Raw genomic sequence first — 19,313 nt, 5'->3', positions numbered from 1 at the left:
CCACAACAAAGATCAAAGATCCAGCAGGCCGCAGCCAAGACCCAGTGAAGCCAATTTAAAAAAAAAAAAACCCTTGAGAAGATGCTGTTGTGTGTGTGTGTTCAGTTGCTTAGTTGTGTCCAACTCTTTGTGACCCCCATGGACTGCAGCATACCAGGCTTCCTGAGGTGATGCTATTTGCTTTGAAAGATTAAAGGTGAGATCACCAACCTTCCCACAGAATAGAACTGTTACAGACATGGCTGAAACTGGCCACCCTCACTAACAGCCCTCTGTTACTCAACAGATGTGTGGTAAACACCCATTAGGAGTCAGATGTTACAACAGAGAGGGTGGGCAAGTGGGGGGCGGGGGGAGGCGACACAGCGCAGTGGTCATAGTCTCTGCACGCCGCTGCCCAGCAGGAGAATAGAAACCTCAGTCGATAGTTTCAAGGCAGGGTGGTGAGTATCACATAAAAATGCAGGATGGGGTTGGGCGGCTGTAGAGGCAATATGAGCACCCGCTGGATGGCAGGAAAGAGCCTGAAAGGGCATTGCTGTTCTGCCGCATTGTTTTCATCATACAGGGCCGTCCCCAATTCAGGCTGGGAGGGCCCTGCACCAGACGGGACAGGCACAGGGGCCGGTTCACTCCGTGCCTGCGCCCAGTTTACAGCGACACCCTCCCCTCCAGCTGGCCGCGTTTCGCTCACTTCTGTTTTCTGTGCCTGGTGAAGAAGAGAAGGCGATGGTAAACAACTACCGCCCACTCCAACCCCTGATGAACCGGAAGGTCCGTTCCTCCTTCCAGGCCACTCACGAGGGAGCAAGACTCTAAATTCACTCTGTCCACGCTAACAGGTAGAACTGACTTTAACAAGAGAAAGTATTGTTTCCTGGGCTTCATGGTCCCATCGTGTGTAACCTTTGAAATTAAAAAGAAAGCAAAAGGTTATGATTTCCATCAATATACTGGCAGTTGCAAGGAAAAAAATGGTTTCAAAGAAGCTTGAGCATCCCAGGGAATGGAAGTCTGGGACATGGGATCTCTCAGAGGACTCTCAGCAGTACCCAGGCCTCAGGGGCTGTGCCAGCCCCACTGACCGAGGTCATACACCCTGCCCTCTCTTAGGTCCACAGTGTCCTCTTTCCAGACCGCCAGCACTTGGCAACGCAGAGCCCGGACTGATGTCCTTCCTTCCCAATTCCAAGTTCCTAGTGTGCCAGTGTCCTGGGCTGACTGATGATGCAACCAGTGACCAACACGCTGTGGGGGCGGGGTACCCAGCAGGGCCTGCCTTTCTTCCCACAGTGCTGAGACTGGAAGTCCAAGGTCAAGTGCCAGTTTGGCTGGGTTCTAAAAGGGTCTCTCTTGGCTTCTTGTTGTGTCCTTGGGTGGGTTTTTTTCTTTTTTTTTTTTTTTTTGGTGTATGCACACAGAGAGAATTCTCTCTCTTCCCCTTATTCTTTTTTAAATATTTATTTTCTTTGTTTATTTATTTGGCTGTGCCAGGTCTTAGTTTTGGCACTCAGAATCTTTGGTTGTGGCATGTGAACCCTTAGTTATGGCATGTGGGATCTAGTTCCCTGACTGGGGATCGAACCCAGGCCCCTTGAATTGGAAGCATGGAGTCTTAACTGCTGGACCACCAGGGAAATCCTTCTTCCCCTTCTTATAAGGCCAGCAACCTTACCAGGTTAGGACCCCACCTGTAGGACCTCACTTAAGCTTAAGTACCTCCTAGAAACCCCTTAAGTACCCTGCATCCACAGCTTGTTCGTCCCCAGCCACGTCATCGGTCACAGCAGCCCCAGGACACCGACACACCGGGAACTTGGAATTGGGAAGGAGGGACGTTAGTCCCGGGCTCTGTGTTGCCAAGGGCTGGCGGTCTGGAAGGGCGAGGACTTAGGGCCTCAACATGTGAATGCAGGGGACACAATTCAGCCCATAACGGTCACAAACTGCGCCGGTGGGCGGGGCGGGGCGGGGGGGCTTAAAACATGCAACAACAGAAACTTACTGAGTCAGAGTCTGGAGGCCAGAAGCCCAGCTGAAGGTAGGGCTGGCTGCTCCAGAGTCTCTAGTCGCCTCCGCCGTTTTCCAGCTTCCAGGGGCATCTGCTTCCTTGGCTGGCAGCCCCTCACCCATCTTCAAAGCCAAAAGGAGTTTGACAAAGTGTCTGCTTGCGACGTGTCGCCATTCAATTGTGGTTGTTCTGCGGGGTGTGTCATGATTTTTCACTGGGGTTCTTTTTTAACTGTGGTAAAATCCACATAGCATAATGTTACCATCCTAACCACCCTTTAGCGCACAGCTCGGTGGGCTGGTGCATTCACAGTCGTGCAGCCATCACTGCCGTCGGCCTCCAGAACTTTCTCACCTTCTTAAGCTGAAATTCTGTCCCCACTAAACACTAACTCCCCATGCCCCCCACCCTAGTCCCTGGCACCTATCGTCCTACTTTCTGTCTCTAAGGTTTTTAAAAAATATTTACTAATTTATCTGCCTGCACCAGGTCCTAGTTGAGGCACACGACATCTTTGGTTGCAGCCTGGGAACTCTTAGTTGTGGCGTATGGGGTCTAGTTCCCTGCCCAGGGTTCGAACCTGGGCCCCCTGCACTGGCAGCAGAGCCACTGAAGCACCAGGGAAGTCCCCTGTTGATAAGATTTTGACTGCTATATGAGCCAAACATAAATGGAATCATGCAATATTTGTCTTTTTGTGTCTTATTTCACTGAGCATCATGTCTTCAAGATTCATCATATGGTGGCAGGTGTGGGAATTTCCTCCCTTTTAAAGGCTAAATAATATCCTAGCACGACTGAGCGGCTGAACTGAACTGAATATCCTAGCTGATAATGGTATTTTTATTTTTTGTAGCCTCACACACATTCCCCTCTGGTAGAGATGAAACTCCACAAAAAAACTTCATCGCGTCATCTTCCAGCTTTACCTGACTCTCAGGTGAACACTGAAAAACAGCCCAGACAAGAAGGCAAACATTCATCCACCTAGCAAGGTGCAGTGATACCTTCCATTTCATCTGGGCAGATAAAGAATAAAGAGACTCATCACAGTCCATGAATAGCATCTAAGATCAAGGAGAACCTGTATTATGAATGTGGTTTGTTTTGGCAGAGGTTCAGGGTTTTTCCCCAATCACAGAACTTCCTACAGTGTCAACAATTTATAGTCTGGCTCTGGGCTATTCCGTGTTCTGGCACCCACTACAGAGAAAACAATCCTGAACTTCCTTATACACATTTTTCCTGAAAAAGTGCAGCTGCTCGTCAGCGCCCATCAAATGTCAGTGCCGAGCAAAGGCAGCACAGCAAGCTTACCACCCGTTTATGTGGGACACGGTCACTTTTCAGCACAAAACAGGACAGTTTGGGTGCATTGGTGACAGGCTTGAGTGCAGCTGCCTTGGCTGGTGCCGACCACTGGGTGTTGGGTGACTCCAAGGCTGCAGACCTGCGGTATCTAGCAGGGAAGGGGATATTTTAAAGTTTGGTTTGGACTCCAAACTGTTTCTTGTCTTTTGGGAAATTATAGCCATTCTTGAGTCTCTAGCCCATCAGGAGAGTTTCCTGTGGTCGCCAGAACAAGTTCCACAGATCAGGGCCCTCCTGCCCGCCTCTTGTAAGGGCCCTGTGGGGACACTGGACCCATCCAGATGCCAGGATCATTCCCGCCTGGAGATGCTTAGCTCAGTCATACCCATGGAGTCCCTCTGCTGGTTAAGGCCACACGTCCACAGGTCATGGGACCAAAATGTGGACACGCTCTCTGATTGTGCAGTGTTTCAGAGCTCTACCATCCTCCAGGGAAACCCTTGGATACAAGTAGCCACTGAGTGCTTAGAATGTGTTCTGTGTGGTTGCGGACTGATTCTTTATGGCTGTGCTGGGTCTTCGTTGCTGTGTTTGGGCTTTTCTCTAGTTGCTGTAAACGGGGCTGCTCTCTAGTTGCAGTATTCAGCCTTCTCCTTGTGGTGGCTTCTCTTGGCGTGGCTCTCGGACTCCAGAGCGCAGGCTCAGTAGTTGTGGCTCACGGGCTTAGTTGCCCCATAGCATGTGGGATCTTCCCAGGCCAGGGATCGAACCCGTGTTTCCCTGCATTGGCAGGCAGATTCTTATCCACTGTACCACCAGAGAAGTCCCAAGGGACTGAATTTTAATTGTACATACATTTAATCAATGAGAAATGAAACATCACATGTGAGAGGCCAGTGGCCAGTGTGCTGGACTTGATGTGAACAGGTTTGTGCATTTGTAAACACACCCTCAGGGTGTATGTTGCATCCCATTTACAGGAAACACTGTGCTGTCTCCTCGGCAGCTGAGGTTTCCGAGGCTCTTTCAGGAGCAGGTGGTGGCGCAGGGCAGGGTCAGAAGTGCTGGGATGTGGGCTGGGGTGCAGGGACTGCAGAAGGATGTATCAGGGACATTGGTCACTCAGTGGCAGCTGAGCAGTCAGCCCTCTGCTCACATCCTTCCTCAGCTACGCAGGCATCACAGAGTCACTGCCACCAGGTACCCAGCACCACCAGGAAAGGTGGCCTCTGTTTACTGAAGCAGGACACAGGTAACTGTTCTCAGATAAGATGGTTTAAAGCAAACGTGGCCTTACAAGGATCGAGTTGAGTGGTGATGCTGGTGAAAGCAGATTGGCTTGAAGAGTCAAAACAGATGCTGAGAAAGAAACAAGATTAAAAAGGACATGTTTCTGTCCAGCCTCTGAGCTGACGTCCCCACTCAGTTATAATCGATAATTCAAAGGTGTTTGTCCAACAACAGGGCTGTCAGCACCCGTGACAGTGACGCAGCCGGGCCGCCTTCCCGGCCGGGCCTGGGCTAGGCGTTCTCATGACGTTCAGCCATCCTCGTCCCCGCTGCGTGTCAGAACCACGTGGGGGCACGGGCCTGACCCCTGGTGCTTGTGGTTCCCAGGGTCTGAGGAGTGATGTTTTCAAAAAGCTGCCCAGGCAACTGGGTTGGGTGGGCTGCGATAAGGTCAGCCCACTTGCATTTGTTACAAGAAGCTCTGTGAAAGTTCTGTGGGGTCCCCCCACAACGGGTTTTAAAGGGGAAGCTGGGCTCGCTGGAAATGTTGGAGGCAGGAGGCGATGGAACCGGCAGGAAGCCCATCTGGATTGCAGGCCGCTGTCGGGCCAGGCACAGCCTTCCACTCCTGTCTCTCTGATGTGTGCCACCGAAGGCGAGATACAGCCTCACGGAAGAAACCCGAAGCCCTGAACTTAACAGTCTCATTGTATAATGACCTGCGGTTCTGCCGTGATGGAAACGCCGACCCAAAGGCACGTGTTCAGGCAGCCTGCAGTTTATGAGGGTGGGGTTCTCAGGATGGTGGGAGGCAGCACAGTAATTGGAGAGGGTCTTCGGGTTGGGAGCTGCGGTTGATAGCAGCTGTGTGTCAACAGTCCACAGGCCATCCGTTCCCACGGAGACTTCAGGACAGAGAAAGGCTGGTGTCCAGAGGGGCCTTGCTGGAGCAGAAAGGACCATGGGGCCCTGAGCTGGACAACGCCCACCCCTTGGTGACATCCTGTCCCAACAAGAGCCCCGAGAGCAGATGGGCGCTTTCGTCTCCTCTTTCATGTCCACGCTGGGCCTTCCTCTGCGCACAGAAGTCTTAGTCTTCCGGTAGGTGCTCTGCTTTGTAGGTTATTTTAAATCTGGCATTAGCCCTGGGACTCTGAGATTCTCCTGGGTACCACACAGAGCCCGGACGCATTGAGCGAAACCACAAACACGGGGGAGGAAGGACGTCTGTCTCAGCCCTCAAAGCCACGGTACAGAAAACAAACACAGGTCCCGCCACTCCCCGTTCTGAATGGCGGCCAGATGTGGGGCTGAGGCCAACGGGTCTGCGGGACCTGCTCGCTGTGAGGTGACTGTGGCTGAGCTTTGTGCCCTGGAATTCCGGGCCAGCCTTTAACTTCAAAGCTTCCCCACTTTACTTTCATGTTATTTTCTCGTTTTGTCAAAGTACAGATGTGGACCCTGCCACACCCCGTCCATTGTCCATTCTGTGCCAACCGGGAGTCCAGCCCCTTCCCACGCAGCACCCCCCTCAGCATCCCTGGAGGCCCCACTCCCACCTGCCTGGTGTCCGCTCCTCCTCCTCTTCTGGGTCACCTGCTCCCCAGAGCTCCCGACCGCGCCTGGTGTGCCCCCTGCACACCAGCAAGAGTGAGGCTCCTCCTCTGTGGGGCTCATCCCTCCGCCCACCCAGCACTAGGGCCAGCCTGGAGGGTCCCTCGGGACCCCCGTCCCTTCCTCCCGTGTGCCAGGCATCCGTGGGTCCCAATGGTACAGCCCTCCCTGTCGAGCCTCCCATCCTCCATTCTCCATGTCCGCACTGCACCCCAGCCACCCTGTCTCCAGACAGCATTATGTCGCCAGCCCTCTGGCTTTGCCATGTCCAGCATCTCCCCCAACCACCCGCTCTTCTCTTGGCAGAGACTTGGGCGGGAAACAGCAACTTGGCCATCTCTCCTGCTTCCATGTTCAGGACCACGGCTTCTGCTAAACTTAGGAGGAAGCACGAGCTCCTTTCCCCGTGGGTCTGGGGTACAGCCCCACCCAGCTGGGGCTGCTGTGCCCCATCCGTGGGCCTGGGCATCAGTCAGTCCCTTCTCCTCCGCAGCCTTGCCCGGAGCACGGCGTCCCTGCCTCCTCACCCCAGCCACGCCCTGGTACCCTCGCTGTTCTCACACTGGCACCTCCCTCGTTCCCAGCTGTTTTCCCGAAGGCGGTCGTCTTGCTTGCCTGCTCTGAGGGCTGAGTGAATACCCGCTGGGCGGACACTGCCCAAGGTGCTCTGGCTCCTGGTGCTGCCGGCCACCCCATCAGCTGTGCCCGCTGCCCCGACCCTGGACTGCTGCCGCCTCCCGGGAGCGCCCTAGCCCTCCAGCTCTGCGCCTGAACTTCTCTGCATGCCCAGGCCCCCTCCTGTGATGTTCTCCTCCGTCACCCAGCCCTCAGTGCCGGGGCCTCCCACCCGTGCGCGCTTCCCCTGCATCGCACGTTCTCGGGGGCTTACAAGTCGCCCACAGGCCTTGGGTCCTCGGACAAAAGCTTTGTCCTTCCGAAGTCAGCCGTCATGGCATGTTAGCTGAGTAGGTGGAAGAAAGTGAGGTATTAGATGTTTCAGATCACCAGAAATTCACCTCCAGTCAGGGGATCTGGTGCTTATAACTTGAGAAGTCCAGAGAAAGCAAGCAAAGTGCAGCAGGTGGGAAGGAGGTGTGGAATCTTCATGAAGCAGGCGTGGGGCAGGCGTGGGGCAGGCGTGGGGCAGGTGTGGGCAGACGTGGGACAGACATGGGGCAGGTGTGGGGCAGGTGTAGGGCGTGCCTGGTTCACCATGGAGAGGCAGGGAGCAGCCACACTGCTCGGCCCTCACAACAGGAGGCATCGTGTAGAGAATTAACAACATCCTCCCAGAGGTTTCTGAAATGCAGAGTTGAACTTCAAGCCCCTGAAATCTGCCTCCACTGCTCCGCCCTGCCGTCCCTGCCCTGGCGTGCGTGGCGCTGTCGCCTCAGCCTCTGTGATGGAGCTGGGAGGAAGGGCCAGGTAGCCCAAGTGACAGCTCTGAAAACCATGGGGACAAAGAGCACAGGTCCCTCCAGAAGCGATAGGATCACAAGAGCCGCCTGGACCCCGGCCCTGCTCAGCACAGCGTTGGGGGTGCGGGCTCAGTCTGGGGCAGTTTCATCGTGAGAGACAGCCCGGCTCAGGTTCCCTGACCCACAGGTTGGGTCACACCTTGGGGGTTCTGCAGTAGAAAGGCCCAGCTCTTGTGTCTGTGGAAAAGTTCAAACGTGCGTCAACAGGAAAGAAAGGTCTTCTGTTTCCGCCGTCCTTAAGATACACTCACTAACCACTGCATTGAAGATAAAAGCTGTGTATTTTTTCAGTGTTGAGATTATTCTGTCAGAATTTCCTCTGTCAGTCAGTGAGTTTGTTTTATTTTACTGGAATTGAAATAGGGAAATTATTTTTAAGCAAAGCGAAACCATCTGATCCTTTTTACTGAACTCTGGAAATCCAAAGAGGGGCCACCCTCCAGATGCGCCAGCTCCCTGAACACACAAACACAAATCAAAAGTGTGAACATCAGAAACAGGCCTGACACTCAGGCTCCACTTGCCATGGTCTCTGCCTCGTTTCATAGTTTCGTAATGACACACAGCTCCACCCCAGTCTGACACCAGTTTATTGAACACCCCCCGGCCGCGTGTACCCATTAGTGGGCAAGACTGGGAATGTGGGTGACGAGATGCCGAGCCGAGACCACAGCCCCCATGGTGTCTGCATCAGCAGGGGAGACGGTCCAGAGATGATGGGTGGGGCGGGCCCGGCGGGGGCAAAGCGACAGGTGGCCAGGGCTCCGGGAAAAGAACCATGGGGCAGGAAGCCCGGTACCCAGTCAGGGTGGGTTTCACTGAGAAGCTGACAACGGAGCAAAGACTTGCACGAGATGACGGGGTGGGCCGTGCAGATACCAGGATGGTTCTGGAAATTTCAGGAACAGCAGAGGCCAGCATGGCCAAGATGCAGTGTGTGAGGGTCACAGTGGCAGGAGAGGAGGTCAGAGACTGACCAGACAGGCCACATCCAGGGATGGGGGCTTTGCTCTGAGAGGCGTGAGGACAGCTACGGGGCACATACACATCTCACCCAGCTTCTCAAAGAGGGGAGACGTGGGGTGACAGACAAACCCCAGGTGGAAAGCCCCCTGAAGAGGGAGTGAGAAGTGCCAGGTGCAGGACACACTTGTGTTGTGATCTCCAGCCCTACCAGCTGGGGGTGTGAGAGAAAGCAGGGCATCAAAGATAAGGCCAAGGGGACTTCCCTGCTGGTCCAGTGGATGAGAAGCTGTCTGCTGATGAAAGGGACATGGGTTCTATCCGTGGTCTGGGAAGACCCCACGTGCCACAGGGCAACTAGGCCCGTGCGCCACAACTACCTACCCTGCGGACACTACGGTCCGTGCCCCCAACAAGAGAGGCCACCGCAATGCGAAGCCTGCAAGCAATTAAGATCAAGCACAATCAAAAATTAAAATAAATATCGTAAAAAAAAAAAGAATAAGGCCAAGGGCCTTGGTGCAAACAGCTTGGAGGATGGAGTTGCCCTCAGCTGAACTGGGAGGCCGAGGTGGAGAGGCTCTTGGGAGGTGAAGGAGAAAGCTGATCAAGGCTACAAATCTTCCACTCCCTGCAGCTCCTGAATTCTTGCTCATTTTCTTTCTTTCTTTCTGCCACACATGTGGCATGCAGTCCCCTGCAGTGGAAACATGGAGTCTTAACCACTGGCCCACCAGGGAAGTCCCTTTGTGGTCATTTTAAGTTTCAAGAGCTGTGCTTTTAGCCTTAGCCATCTTGTTTCTCCATTACCCACGCAGTTTCTAGAACCTAAAAGGGGCAAAACCTAAAGCAGGGGCATACGCTGAGTGGACGAAGAGTCTCAGGCTCTCAACCAGCAGGGCAGCCCCATGGGCCATGCAGGAGCCCAAGTGCTTTGGGGCAACATGGGTGATGCCCCCAAAATGGACTGCTTGGCAATTGGACGCAGGGAGGAGGGTCTCATCCTGGGGCATCTGGGATCTCCCACGGGAGCTGTCCATCACATGGGTGTGAGCAACAGAGACGCCTGAGGACTTCCCGTCACCTTGTCCACTCGGGATGGAATCACAGACAGACCAGGACAGATCATGCCGGAGCCCTTCCTGCCTGCCCGAGCTGGCCACGAGGAGTTGGCTTAGCGCTGTGAGCCACCTCATCCTCCACGCTTCACTCCAGATGTCCCCGAGGTGGCCAGTCCGAGGAGGGAGGGGATGCTGGGTCCCGATGACCTGCAGGCTCACATCAGCGTCTACAGGACCCTAGTGGAGGTCCCGGAAGGACAGTGACTCACCTGTTCTCCTTCCTTCCAGGCAGAAGCTGGTTCTCTAGGGCACTTTCCCCAGCTGCTGCGGCTCTGGGCCCCGTCCCCTCCCTCTCTCAGGAAAGGCTGGGCTGCCCATGGAGCTGGTGTTGGTGTTGAGAGAGAGGCTGGCGGGGGACACAGCGCACCAGCCGGGTGGGCCTTCCCTGTGCCTGCACAGACTAACGAAACAGCGAGACCCAAGGGGCCCCCGCATGGAGGAGCTCCACCTTTTATAACATCTCACAGTGGTTTGGGGCCACTGAGACCGTGTGCCACAACCCGTAGGCTTTAAACACCTGAAGTTTGTCCTCTCGGGGTCTGGAGGCTTGCAGTCTGACATCAGGGCCGAGCCCCCTGCAGCCTGAAGGGGAGGGTCCTTCCTCCCTCTTCCGGCTCCCGTGTCACCGGTGGTCTTGACTTGTGGCCGCATCTGCCCAGCCTCTGCCTCCACCAGCACCTGATGTCCTTCACGTGGCCGTTTCTTACGAGGACTCCAGTTGTACGGGGTTAGGGGTCACACCGCTCTGCGACGACCTCCTCCTAACTAGTTCTACCTGCAGTGGCCCTATGTCCAGAGGAGGTCAGGTTCTGAGGCTCTGGGGTTAGGACTGCAGCGCCCTGTTTGGGGGGGGACACTCGGGCAGCAGCACATCCCAGAGGAGCCCCCCACCCCAGGGTGAGGCAGGAAGGGAGCAGAAGTGTAGACTGCATTTTATCTACATGAAGAAATCGGACTAGAGCCCAGTGGCCAGTCCTCTACTGGTCAAGCCAGGCGCCTGGAGCAAAGACTGGGAGGGGGACTCTGCATCGCAAACCCAGATGTGTGGGGATAGGACCCGGATGGGTGGCCAGCCCTGACCAGGGGCCAGAGCTCGTCACGGGGTGGCCGTGGGTGGGCCGCATGTCTCCTCTGACACCAGCTGAGCTCTGCCCAGAAGGTCTAGGGCAGAATCGGGGCACCTAGCCGGCTAGTCCCCAGGCCCTGGAAGGTCACTGTCTCACCCTCACACCAGGCCACCAGCCACAGCTCTGTCAGGCATGGGGGCTTCATCCTGCTACCTCACCCACCCTGCAGAAGCCAGAGGTGATGCTGCACCCTGCGTGGATGGGGACCCCGAATCCTGGAAACGGAGTTGCATTTCCCACCCCCCACCCGGAAGCTCCATTAGCCTCTCCATTAGACGCAGAGTCGGGGTTTGAACCCAGGGCTTCTGACTGTACGCCTGCATGGTTTTTTTGTGTTTTTTTTAGGTACAAATCCACATAATATGGGCTTCCCAGGTGGCAAAGTGTTAAAGAATCTGCTTGCAATGCAGAAGACGCAAGAGACATGGGTTCGATCCCTGGGTTGGGAAGAACCCCTGGAGAAAGAAATGGCAACCCAGTTCAGTATTGTGGCCCAGAGGATCCCATAGACAGAGGAGCCTTGTGGGCTACAGTCCCTGGGGTCTCAAAGAGTTGGACAGGACTAAGAACATAAACACACCCCCCCACACACATAATATGAATTTAACCATTAACCATTTTAAAGGGAACAGTTTGGTGGCATTTAGGGTGTTCACACTGTTGTGCAAACTTCACCATCATCTGGTTCCAAGAAGTTTCATCGCCACAAACTTGCTGCCATTCACTCCCACACCCCTCTCCCGCCCCAGGTACCACCAACGTACTTGGTATCTCTCCAGCCCCAACATCCTTTGTCATTTCATGTAAATGATACCAGACACTCCCAGGCATCCAGCCATTGCACTGAGCGGAGGGTTTTCACAGTTCATCCACCTCATGGTAGGTCAGTGCCTCACTCCTTTTTATGGCTAAACTGGACAGTCCCTTGCGTGCATGGACCGCCTGCATTTATCCATCCATCCATCGATTCACTGATGGCCAGTCCTGAACTCTCAAGCCCTGTTTGCCACCACAGTATTGCTTCTGTAGACCCCTCAACGAGCAGGGCCAGCCTTCTGAGCACATCAATCAGACCCCACAGTGGCTGCCACAAGCCTAGAGCCTGGCTGCCAGGCAAACTCTTGATGTTTTCTTTTTTTAACTTAGTGGAGAGCACCATGGAAAACCTAGCTTCAGTGTCTCCAGCTTTGCTTCCACCTTTACTCAGAAGTCCCCAGGCCTTGGTTCCACTCAGAATTACAGACAATCACCATGTCCACCCTGTGAACTTCAGAAAATTGGGTGACCTTGCTGAGCAGCTGGAGGGCATTGGAAAGCCTGTGTGAGGAAAGTCACAAAGCCTTCCCTCCACAAGAATGGGGCGTTTCCAATGAGAGAAATGCAACTTTCAGGAGCCCCCAGGAGAGCTAAAATAAAGCCACTTGTGGCCAGAAGAAGTCACACCCATCAATCTAGTCAGGAGGACAGGTGGCCTGGTTGGCTGAGTGGGAGGTCACAGCATCACAGCTACAATCAAAGGCCCACAGTGGGTCTGAACCTGGCTGACCACTCAGTGTCTTATAATAAGCCAGTGTCTTATTCCTCCAGCCACAATCGGGGTCAAGCTATGGCTGATGCAATAATTAAATGACACAAAAGATCTTCAAGTCCGGGTTTGGGCTCAACAGTCAATGTGGCGGAGATGCCACACACGTGTGGGGGAAACAGAACGGAAGTTCTGAGACTGCTGAGGGCAGTTCACACGTGCAGACAGGAAAAACTAACAGAGGAGCTCCACCAAAGCACGACTTTTAAGAACAAGTTTCCTGAAGAGGAAAAGACACTTGCTACGTGAAAAGGACACAAACCTGAGTCCCATACGACTGTGGACAGACATAGCAGGGCAGCCGCACAAGGCAGGGTGGCTTCCACATCAGTGAAGGGCTTGTTGGGTACATTTTTTTCCAGGAAAAAGAGTGAGTTGAGAAAACGATCCAGGCCCTAGTAGGAGTATGCATATTCAGGCCATCACCCTTGGGTTCTGCAGAGGAATCACAACCACAAATCTTGAGTGGTAAGAAGTCTGAGACTGTAACAGCAAGCAAAGACCCATCCATTTACCAGCGTCCCAGCCTTCTGCCTCCTTGCCACCATCCGTGGTCGCTTCCAGCGAGACAGAGGGATGATATAGGTCAACCTAGTCAGAGAGGGAGGCTGCTAACTCTCGCGCTCTCTGAGAGGCTGTACACGCAGTGTCTCACTTAAACTTGAAACAACATGAGAAAGAAGCACCATTATTCCCCTGACCCTGGTGCAAATGTGGAAGGAGAGGCTCAGGCTGACCCCTCACCCCCGCCCCCAGAGCATCCCCTGGAGCCTGGGACACCAGCCCATCCGCACATGCGAGGAAGTGCAATCCTGGACCAGCTGTTGAAGCAGGAGCACCCTGAGTGCAACCCAGGGGCCCGGGCAACTCTTAGACCTTGGGGATGCCCTGCCTGTCAGAGCCCAGGGTCTGTAGGTGCCGCAGAAAGTCACTCGCTCTCAGTGTCTGTTTTGAGGGTTGTATGTATCCATAGAAACAGCAGGCTTTAGGAATTCTCTGGTGGTCCAGGGGTTAAGACTCGGTGCTTTCACTGCTGGGGCCTGGGTTCGATCCCCGGTCAGGAAACTAAGATCTGCAAGCCACATGGCACAGCACTCGCCATCCCCCAAAAAAAGAAACAGTAGGATTTGCTTCCAGTGAAACGCACCTCCTGACGACTTTTGCTTGGAATGCCACTTGATGTTGACTCCACTTCTGCTGATTAAAGATTTTTTCAGGCCATTCAGCTCTCTCCAACTGTTTCTTTCCCAAGATGAAAAATTTCAGAGTTTGTCCCTCTCCACAAATAGGCAGAGACCAAGCCAGACAGGCAGAAAGGCATCTTCACAGAGGCTCACGTGTTCCCTGAGGAAGATCGCAAACCAGGGCAGGAGAGAAGGGTGCAGCTGGGTTTCGAAAGGAAGGCTGAATTACAAGGCTCCTTCTGTGCTTGTGACTAAATTTTCTTTCAGTGTTGGGAATTTGAAACCGAACTCTTAAACAAGATTCACCATGTAAAGAGAGTATGTTCCACTGTAGATAGTTTAGGAACAACAGAGAAATAGAAAGAAAAAGAGGTCAAACAGCAGGTTCACCACCGCCCCCCCATCTGAAGGTGGCTGCTGTTACCATCTTGGTATAAATTTCTTTGATTTTTCCAGCCACTTTATAGGCACTACTACTACTACTAGGGGTTGAGTTGTTCCTTTGGGATAGACTCTGATCTGAGCACTTCACGTATATTAGTTCATTTGCAGTAGGTACTATTAATTTCATTTTACAGAAAGTGAAAATGAGGCCCAGAGTGGGGTAGGTCTGCCCAAGTTCCTTTAGCAGGTATGCAGCGGGCCCAGGCGGGGACTCAGGCAGTCTGACCTTCAAGCCATGGTCTCTGCCGCTGCCGTGAAATCGCCTTCGCATATTCTTTGCCCCCAGTTTTATTGACATATAACCTGGTGTGCGTTTCAGACGTACAGCATAATGATTTGATACATGCTTATTTTGCAATGTGATGACCACAGTAAGTTCAGTTCTCATCTACCACCTCACATAGCTCCACCGTTTTTCTTGTCATGAGAACTTTTCAGATCTACCCTCTGAGGAGCTTTCAAGTATGCTGCGCAGCGTTATTAACTATGGTCGTCAGGCTGTACATTAGACGCCGCCCCCGCCCCCAACCGGGACTTATCCGTCTCTTAACTGGAGCTTGTGCCTTTATCCACCGTCACCCGCTTCCCCACCCCCTCCCCATTTTCTGAAGCCCACATTTTGCCATGAGGAATCTGAAAATTCACTGAAGGTTTGGAAATAACAGGACAGAGTTCAGAGAGCCGGCAGAAAATCTCCAAGGCAGCTCCTACACTGGCCCAACGTCCAGCCTACCCTTCCTGTAACGGGCTTTTCTCTCCCAAGGCTGGACCCAGAGCCGCAGAGCCCCCAGACAGGAGAGACTTCCCCAAAGGGGTCATAGTGTGCAACCCCTGACCCAGAGACACAGCTCCTCCCATTGAAGTGTGGGGACAGGTCCCCGCTGGGCTCAGCTTCTCCAAGGCCAACACTCCCTGTTCTAAGAGGCCCTGGGAAAGGCTCCTCCGCGGAAGAGGCAGCGACCTTGGGCCCAGATTGCATCCTGCAGCCGAGAGTCAAACTGCTTGTTCCTCCAAACGTGGCAGCTCTCCCACAGCTCAGCACGCACCTGGGCTCCACCAGAGCACCCCCAGGGCCCACCAGATAGGACTCTGGAACGCTGCACTCCATTGTTTCTCTCATCTGTATATCAAGAGCGCATTGTGCTTAGAGGTGTACCTCCGGGTTTTTAATGGCTACACTGGATCCCACCACACGGATGTAGCAACATTTACCAAAGCCAGGCCCCAGGAAGTTTGGGTTATTTCCACGGTTGGCGACTCTGTTCTTAAAACTACAATAAACAGTCATGTAGCCAAAACTCAGCACAATCGTTACGGCCTTAGATCTATTTCTGCAAGTGGAATTACAGGTCAGGTGAGACACATGGTTTTAAAGTTTTTGACTGAAACTCCCAAGCTCTCCCTGTAGAAATGCCCAAGTTATTCTCCACCCATCCTTGTGAGAATAAATGACATAACTTTTTTTTTTTTTATTCCTACAAGTGTTGAATGCCCTGATTTATACAAAGGTAAAGATGAGTAAAGAGTATCAGAGTTCCCAAGGCTCACATGACAGATAAAACTAGGCTTTTTCAAGGAATAAGATAAATCTTGAAAACCCTTCCTTGAACACATGTCCCCCTATTTTATTTCTTTGTCCTCAAGTCAATTAGGTAAATGACATAACTTTTAAGAAACCGCCGGCTAGCACTGAAAACAGTGGGCTTCCCTGGTTGACTCCATGGGAAAGAACTCGCTTGCTAATACAGGAGACCCGGGTTTGATCCTTGGGTCTGGGAGATCCCTTGGAGAAGGAAATGGCAACCCACTGTAGTATTCTTGCCTGGGAAATCCCATGGACAGAGGAGCCTGAACGGCTTCAGTCCATGAGATTGCAAAGAGTTGGACACTGAGGGACTAAAACAACTGAAGAGCACCGCAGAGTGAGCAGAACCTGCCTGCGACAAGAAGTTCCTTTGCTGTCCACCAGATGGTGCTGTTAGCTAAGGTTTTTGCATCCTGCACGCCAAGTCTCCTGTCTGCTGTGTCTTCTGCATTGGCAGATGAGTTCTTTACCACCAGCTAAGAGTTCCAGAAAAACATCTATTTCTGATTTATTGACTATGCCAAAGCCTTTGACTGTGTGGATCACAATCAACTGTGGAAAATTCTGAGAGAGATGGGAATACCGGACCACTTGACCTGCCTCTTGAGAAATCTGTATGCAGGTCAGGAAGCAACAGTTAGAACTGGACATGCAACAGACTGGTTCCAAATAGGAAAAGGAGTATGTCAAGGCTGTATATTGTCACCCTGCTTATTTAACTTCTATGCAGAGTACATCATGAGAAACGCTGGGCTGGAAGAAGCACAAGCTGGAATCAAGATTGCCAGGAGAAATATCAATAACCTCAGATATGCAGATGACACCACCCTTATGGCAGAAAGTGAAGAAGAACTCAAAAGCCTCTTGATGAAAGTGAAAGAGGAGAGTGAAAAGATTGGCTTAAAGCTCAACATTCAGAAAACGAAGATCATGGCATCTGGTCCCATCACTTCATGGGAAATAGATTGGGAAACAGTGGAAACAGTGTCAGACTTTATTTTGGGGGGCTCCAAAATCACTGCAGATGGTGATTGCAGCCATGAAATTAAAAGACACTTACTCCTTGGAAGAAAAGTTATGACCAACCTAGATAGCATATTCAAAAGCAGAGACATTACTTTGCCGACTAAGGTCCGTCTAGTCAAGGCTATGGTTTTTCCTGTGGTCATGTATGGATGTGAGAGTTGGACTGTGAAGAAAGCTGAGCACGGAAGAATTGATGCGTTTGAACTGTGGTGTTGGAGAAGACTCTTGAGAGTCCCTTGGACTGCAAGGATATCTAACCAGTCCATTCTGAAGGAGATCAGCCCTGGGATTTCTTTGGAAGGAATGATGCTAAAGCTGAAACTCCAATACTTTGGCCACCTCATGCGAAGAGTTGACTCATTGGAAAAGACTCTGATGCTGGGAGGGATTAGGGGCAGGAGGAGAAGGGGACGACAGAGGATGAGATGGCTGGATGGCATCACTGACTCGATGGATGTGAGTCTGAATGAACTCTGGGAGTTGGTGATGGACAGGGAGGCCTGGCGTGCTGCAATTCATGGGGTCGCAAAGAGTCAAGACACGACTGAGCAACTGAACTGAACTGAAGGTTCTAGATTTCCGGTAAGGGAAGTCTGAGAAACATTCACACACACATAGACAAATCAAGTCTACCCTTGGAAATCTAGTACAGTCTCATACGAAAACCAGGTAGAAACTGACAGTGGTGGCACAGCTTCCAGGAGATGGTGGAAACACCACTGGCGGTTGTCACCATCCAGCTGTTAAGCCTTCTGCAGGTTCCCAGGAGCCCCCACTGGAGACACTGACAAGTCCACATGCTTATCCCATCCCTCCCATCTCCCTTGTTCATTCCTACTCTGGGAAAGCTGTCTTGGAGTGGCCTGGTTCCTTCCACCTGGTTCTCTGGCCCCTTAGAGCCCTGGGCTTATCATGGTTGTTAATTTTACACTCTGATGTGCAATTATTGATTGCCTGGCTATGTCTGGAGGAGGTGCTCCAGGAGGTGCTCCAGGAGGTGCCTGCTATGGGAGTACAAGGTGGAGGAGCTCGGGACCTCTCCTTAGAGCATTGCAAATAACTGCCATCCTGGTGAAACAAATTTAGTGATAAACCACAAGAGAGGCGACAGAATGAGCACCACGTAGGTTCAGGGCACTAGTCAGACAAGTCCCGTTTTCTGCTGAGACGGTTTCCTCATCTACAGTAATATCAGCAGCTCCTCTATTAAATGACACTTTGTACACCAAGGGCTCACGCCTGATAAAGGCTCGGCAAGTTTGCTTAGCTTTGGTTGTCTGGTCTTTGCCAAGCAGCACCCTCTAAAAGGACAGTGGGAAGAACAAGAGCTGAGAGGTTATTCCTGATTCCAAGTCACTGACTTAGACATCTTGCAAGCTAATATTTGTGCTGTGTGATCTTCCAGCTGCCAAGGCTTGTGGAAGTGTTTGGTTGGAACACTGCAGAGGAAGGGCTGGCCTATTGGGGAAGGGGGCAGGGGTAGGGGGGTGGGATGTGGAAGGTCCAAATGATATGCCTTGGCTAAATCCCCCTGAGATGGGATTCTAAATTCTTTCTCTGTGCACACATCAGTTTCATCAGCAAGCATGTCTGACTCTTTCCTGCTTGCAGGCCTGTGGTGACTGGTTATCTTGCATTTCCCCTTCTGACTCTGAGCACTGGTTACCTGTTGCCCCTCCGACCCAGGTGCCTCTGGAGTCCTTCAAGGCTAAGGCCCTTTCACCCTGCAGACCGGGCTCCTTCAGGAAACCCTCATTTTGTCAGTGTAACTCTGCAGAGTCCGGTTTTCCCAGATTCTTTGTCGCTGCTCCTCCAAGCCATGAGCCCTTGAATGCTGCTCATTGGCAAAGCGGTTCCCCCTGCGATAGAATGAGAATTTCCGAGCCCAAGAATGAATGAGCTCAGATGCGGACTCAGCGCGACCCTCTTCTCTGAGACTGCGCTACCTCAGCCCTGGGATTTAGGGTCTCAGGCCCAGCCTGGATCTCGAGAGCTCGCCACCCCCTCACTCCCCAGAGGCAGTTCTGATCATCTTAATATATTCCCCAAGTCCCCAGGATGAGCGGACCAAGCGGGGTCCTACCACCTCGGGCCTTGGGCACCCTCCAGGGCGGCAGGCATTGCCTCCTCTGACTGAGCCCCCAAGGCGCCCCAAATCCCACTCATCCTCTGCGGTGGCTCCAGGTCGTCGGCCCTGCTGTAACCCACCCGCTTCCGCTCGAGCAGCGGGGGTCCCCAGTGCACGCGGGAGGGGGGCGGCGATGACCACGGTGCTACTGTGGGAGGCGAGGAGCCCAGTGCTCCGCTCGCGCGCGCGGCGGAGCCCGGTTTCCCGGGACCACGTGGGAAGTGGTCATGCAGGTCACCGCGTACTTCGCGTGCGCGGAGTTGGGGCGTCCGGTTCTTCTCAACGGCTGCGGGGACCACACCCCCGGGGCGAGGCGCGTCAACGACGGCCAGCGGGCTGGGGGCGGGGCATGGCCCGCTGGGGCGGGGCCACCGTCCGATATAAATGGCGGAGGTTTCCTGGCTGCCGCAGCGACCGCGCTGGGAGAGCCGGTCCTCTCCGGTGGGCGGCGCGCGCCCGGTGTCCGGACTTTCCCGGCCCTGCCCGGCCCGACCCTGCGCGGCAGC

At 53.3% G+C, this 19,313-nt stretch overlaps 1 protein-coding gene across 5 annotated transcripts in view; it reads left to right on the top strand.

Moving 5' to 3' along the window:
* Positions 1-7,908, top strand: part of CA5A (carbonic anhydrase 5A) — a 33,080-nt gene extending 25,172 nt beyond the window's left edge. For 2 of the 5 annotated variants that reach the window (XM_068992073.1, XM_068992070.1), the window contains 2 exons: positions 5,431-5,653; positions 6,751-7,908. In XM_068992073.1, the coding sequence (XP_068848174.1) occupies positions 5,431-5,646 (216 nt within the window). In that variant the 3' untranslated portion in view covers positions 5,647-5,653; positions 6,751-7,908. The other 3 variants (XM_068992071.1, XM_068992072.1, XM_068992074.1) reach the window with 3 other exon arrangements.
* The last annotated feature ends 11,405 nt before the right edge of the window (positions 7,909-19,313 follow it).

Source organism: Capricornis sumatraensis, chromosome 20 (assembly GCF_032405125.1).
Source record: "Capricornis sumatraensis isolate serow.1 chromosome 20, serow.2, whole genome shotgun sequence".
Classification (NCBI taxonomy): Eukaryota; Metazoa; Chordata; class Mammalia; order Artiodactyla; family Bovidae; genus Capricornis; species Capricornis sumatraensis.
Note: the sequence above shows the minus strand (reverse complement) of the source record. Positions and strands in the feature narration are given on the sequence as shown.